This window comes from Rhinoderma darwinii, chromosome 3, assembly GCF_050947455.1.
Source record: "Rhinoderma darwinii isolate aRhiDar2 chromosome 3, aRhiDar2.hap1, whole genome shotgun sequence".
Taxonomy (NCBI): domain Eukaryota; kingdom Metazoa; phylum Chordata; class Amphibia; order Anura; family Rhinodermatidae; genus Rhinoderma; species Rhinoderma darwinii.
The window spans coordinates 24,951,911-24,957,368 of record NC_134689.1 but is presented as its reverse complement, the minus strand read 5'-3'; the positions used below and the strand labels follow the sequence as shown (position 1 = coordinate 24,957,368).

The following is a 5,458-nucleotide window of genomic DNA, read 5'->3' as shown; positions in this document are numbered from 1 at the left end:
TTTAACATACCAAAAATCTCATTACCAGTGTTCGCATTCTGGTTCCATGCCTGTACGCATGACAACTCACCACTCTGCTGAAAACCCGGCTGTACTTCTGGAGTCTGCGTCGTGGGCGGCGGAGAAACAACTGTTGTTGACTCTGCCGTTGCACTGGCCGTGGGTCGTCTTCGGTCAACGGATCTGCTTCTCCGCGTTGTCTGCTGACGCGCGACCTCCTACTGCGCCTGTCCATGGAATCCTTCGTGGACGCTGATGACGTGCGATACGCCGACCGGCTCCTCTGTGAGCCTCGGGAGTGATGCCTAACTCGTCTACTACCAGAGCGCTGCTTATGCCTACTCCTTCTCTCCCTATCATTAATGCGCCTGTGAGAACTACGCCTCCTCTGCTTTCTTCTCCCTGCGCTGTCCGAATCTGACTCTGAGCATGTGTCCGTTCCACGGCCCCCTCTCCTGCACCTGCGGGATCTGCCGGCGATAACACATCTACCCACTTGCTCACTGGCCCTATCCTGCGGCGTACCTGGTATACACTCAAAAAAGTCATCCTCACTCTCATCTACCATCTGACTCGTCCCTGCTATGCTGGGAGTAGAACCACCTTCCCCCTCCTTCTCTCTCACTTCTACTGTGTCTTTTTTACTAACGTTGGCAGGTTTCCTGCCAAACCACCTCGCAAGCCTGCCAGGTGGTCTCGGATCGGCCTGCTGCTGCACCGCGTCCTGTATCCTTCCGCCACTAGTTCCCGCCGTGCCGACTACACGCGGGGGCGTGCGTGGCTTCGCCATTAATGGCTGCCCGCCCTGTTGTTCCAAGGGGAGGGGGGCCTGGCGGCCATCTAAGGCTCGCCTGTCCTGCGTCCTCCGTGAGACCCCTGCCCTACTCTGCTCGTTCACCACGGCCTTCTCCTGCACCGTGTGATGAGAAGGAGCCCTCCCCCGCTTTTTGGGCCTAGTGGGGGAAGGACTCAGCCTTGTAGGCGGACGGCACCTCCTTGCAGGCCGCCCTCCGCTGGCTAACGGCTCTGACACCGTGCCATCCAACTGCTCCGACCCACCTCGTAGGAGCGGGGTAAGCCACGCTGAACCCTCCTTCTCTAACTTCTTTTTCAGAAGCGCCAGCAGCGCCTGCTCCGCCAAGATATCCGTGCCGACTCCTCAGTGTAGGACGCTTGAGGTAACGTTACTGCACTCTGCATATGAAGCGGGAAAGAGGCTATAACCAGGAAGTATCTCCCTTTTTATAAACTTAAACCCTCCCCCCCCACGTGGTCTGTCTGACCACTCAAAATAACCGCACCTCAGCGTGCCTTACGAGATCTTTTAAAGGGGACCTGACACACAGTCAGTGGCTCCCACGCTTAGGCAGCCTGTGAACCTTAAGTACTTCCATGGTGGACTGGAAGTAAGTGCAAGTACATCCACCTCATGGCCCAAGCTGTGGACAGAGATAGGATTATCTGCCTATAGACGTGGTATGGATCCTCCGTATGGTCTCTATCTGGCTTGGTATTTGCTGGACTGAAAAAGTTTGGCTATCACTGACCTAATGGAACAGTGGGGTAGACTTAATCATATTTAAATATACTTACATATTTAAAATAAGTTTAATATTACATATGAACTCTTAAAGGAATATCCCAGGAAATACTGAGGCATTGGGTTATACCAAGTGCAGAGCCGGAGGGGGACGTGCATGACACAGGAATAGAAAGACCTCTCAATAGAAAATCCCTGTGCCATGCACCCATAATAACACAAGTTTGTACATTTTGCCGGAGTGTTCCTTTAAGACTGATGATAGATAACTTCTCACCCAGAGGCTGTGTGGTACTAACAGGGAGGAGGGGGCTGTGTGGCACTACCTGGGGGGAGGGGGCTGTGTGGCACTACCTGGGAAGAGGGAGCAGTGTGGCACTACCTTGGAAGGGGGCTGTGTGGCACTATCTACAGAGGGCACTAAGTTTATGGGGGTACAAACTGGGGCTTAACTTTTCTATGGGGAAAAAAACAGGGCCTAACATCTATATGGGGTCACAAAGTGATGTTTTCTGCCATATTACTGCCCCCGTGAGTTCACCCGCAAAGGGGCCTACTAAGACTGTGTCGCCCAAGGGCCCACATAAAGCTGGAGCCAGCCCTGCACACACATAACATACATATTAAAACACACACATAGGTACACACACATAATAACACATACATAAAAAACACACACACACACACACACATACACACATACATACACATACAAATACACATTATAACAAACATAAAAAGACACACATGATAAAACACACACACACACACAATAGTCTTAATAACACACACACATAATAACACAGGTATCTGCTCTTTGGTACATGTGGGTGGCCCTTAAAAGGGCCTTTGGGTCAATAAGAGAGGCTTTTAGATGCCTGGAGAGCGTTGGTTTATCTGGACGTACCAGCGGGGCTCGGCCTGGATCTTAGGCACGATGCCCCCCTGCGCTACGATGACATTTTTAAGCAGCTCGTCCAGCTCTACATCTCGATGCATTGCCAGCTGTAGGTGACGAGGTGTAATGCGGCAGCTATTACGACGTAGGGCTGCGATGCCGGCGCCAACCAGGATCTCTGCAGTCATATACTCCATCACAGCGGCCAGGAACACTGGAGAATCAGAACTGAAGCGTCTGCCATAATTCCGTTTCCTCAGAAAGCGGTGTATACGGCCAACTGGAAACTTCAGGCCAGCCCTGGATGTTCTGCTCCTGGCTGTGGCTCTTCTCTTTCCTCTCAGACTTTCTCTTTCTGACATATTCACAAGGAACAAAAGGACTACTGCATAAAACAATAATCCAGAATGAGCAGAGCAGACGGCGGCTGCTATTTATACCCAGTGCTGCTCTCTGGTGCAATTCCAAGTCATTACCTCATAGTCAGCCTGACTATTACCTCAGGGGTAGTTCTAATTGGCTCTTCTGGGTGGTGCTGCTTTCTGATTGGTGGAATTCCAAGTCAAATTTATAATATTACAGTTAGAAAGAGATGTTTAATTTGCTTCATTTAAATGACCAGTAGTGCTGCCCTCTGATTGGTGGAAATTCAATTTAGCTTCAGGACATCACAAACAGCAGGAGATGTCCAGTTTTTTACCTCCTGATCCTTCAGTCTTGTATATTATCCACCATCCTGCTCCTTAACTTTAACTTTTCTTAGTAAAACAAAATAATTCACAAAAATCCTATAAATCAAACTAGAGCCGCCACGTACAATCGGATATGGATTTCTATTAAAATCCAAACCAGTAAATACAAAGTGTTTTACTTCATGGGATTCAGACACATTCAGTATAAATAATACACAGACAGGAATGGGGATAAATAAGAAAATATACATCACATTGTCCTGCAGTCTTCTTGATTTCTATAAATCGAGACATTTATCTCTTTCCCTCCATGTCCCTCACTATCATGGTTTCTGTTTCAATATGTCTTTATTAAACAGTTGATACATCAGAAAGTATATGTGTATAACAGTTCTACTCGCAGGTAGAAGTAAATAGTTAGTCTCAAATAATAATTAACCTATAAGTTTTAACATTTTGAGAAAATGGGATTCAAAATAATATGGATAATAAAAGAAAGGTAAATAAAATAAATGTTCATCATAAAGAAAAAATAAAATGTATACAATAGACAACGTATGAGCTCCCACTAGAAAGGGAGAGGTACGGCATATACAGAATTATTCCAACACATCCAATCTTTACAGAACCGGTCATGTCTTTGTATGCTACAGGCATAAATACATTCATATTGATAGTTTGTATTGACTTTTTTAATGATGTCTGTGATGGTCGGGATGTTACATGTTTTCCATCTGAACGCTACAGCTGATGTGGCAGATATTAAAATATGACATATTACAATTTGGAATTGTTTGGGAATAACATGAATTCCAAGCCGTAGTAACCCAAGTTCCGGCGTGAGGTTGATATTTTGAGTTGTAATCTCATTTAGTAGTGCGCTAATTGATTGCTAAAAGGTTAATAATAAAGGACATTCCCAAAATATGTGAAGTATGGATCCCAAATGGTTACAACCTCTCCAACATTGGGGCGATGCATCACTATATATTCTGAAAAGTTTATACGGAGTGAGATACCATCTATAGAATATTTTATAATATAATTTTTGATGATTAGTACAGGAAGAGGATTTAAGAGAGATGGAGAACGCTCTTAACCACTGGTCTCTTGAAAATTGGCCGTTCAGATCTCTATGCCATTTAGATATGTGTTTGATTTTCAAAGGTAAGTGATTGGGAACCAATCTGATAAAACGTGTGAATACCTTTAATTGTTTTTAATTGGTTATTTAAGTACGTAGAAGCCGGCATAGGTAGGGAGAGTAATGGATATGGAATCTCTCTCATAATCGTTCTTATCTGCAGAAATTTGTAGAATTGAGGTTTTTTTTGCATAAATTTTTTTTATTGAACATACAACATACCAAAAATAAAAGAAAAAGTGGCATCGCCCACCTCTTGTATAAGTGACCAGTGTTACAGAGTATGTCATTTAGGTTTTATCACATTGTTACTTGCGATTCATACAATATTTCCAAACGTTTACATTTCCTAATTAACTTTTGCAAAATGACAAACAGTTAACCTTTCAACTTTGGCAGACAATGTGCAAATCGTTTCAATTTCAAGTTTATATATCTTTCCCTTCTTCTCTCTTGCCAGTGAGCTATCTTCTCTTTTCTATTTAGACTCTCAGTTCTCCCGTCCTCAGCCTCCCTAACGTCCCTTTAATTTCTTCTGTGAGATACCATTTTGTGTATTGAAATCCCGCTACTACCTCCTCAATTTCTGCATCAGATAACTGCAAAAGGAACGGCCTCCACTTTTTAAAAAACCCTGCTGTCTTTTTCTCTTTAAATGTAATTGCATCATTTCTATCTGATCGGAGGCAAATCTTCAATTGCTGAACCAACTGGTCCAGCGTGGGTACACTGGCTTCCAGCCATTTCTTCAAGATACACCTCTTGGCCACCACCAATATCACATGTGCCAATGGCGGTACATATGTAAGATTCACTTCTTCCCCTGCCTCCAGTTAGGCTACCGAATGAAAGAGAAGTAACATGGGTGTCTTCGTTAGGGTCCGCTCCCAGAGTTTATGGATATACTTGAGTGTTATATCCCAAAACTCTTGTGCATAAGAACACTCCCAAATGCCATGGTACAGATCAGTGTGTTGTTGATTGCATTTAGGACATGCATGTAGTCTGTGTGGATTGTTAGCACTGACTGGTATGTTAAAAGCGTAAATAGCCGCATGCATCAATCTGAATTGGGTCTCCCTCCATATCTCATTGATTACATGTTTTCTCACCGCTTTCCATCCTTCCAACATACATGTGTTAATGTTTGGTATCTTGAGAGTGCGTCTCCAGTATGCAAACAG

General features: G+C 44.5%; 1 protein-coding gene across 1 annotated transcript; it reads right to left on the bottom strand.

Annotated features, from left to right (window-relative positions):
• Positions 1–2,410: 2,410 nt before the first annotated feature.
• On the bottom strand, positions 2,411–2,800 carry LOC142750309 (histone H2A-like). Its single transcript, XM_075859305.1, has one exon. It carries the CDS (start codon positions 2,798–2,800, stop codon positions 2,411–2,413), a length of 390 nt encoding a protein of 129 aa, XP_075715420.1.
• Between the last annotated feature and the right edge of the window lie 2,658 nt (positions 2,801–5,458).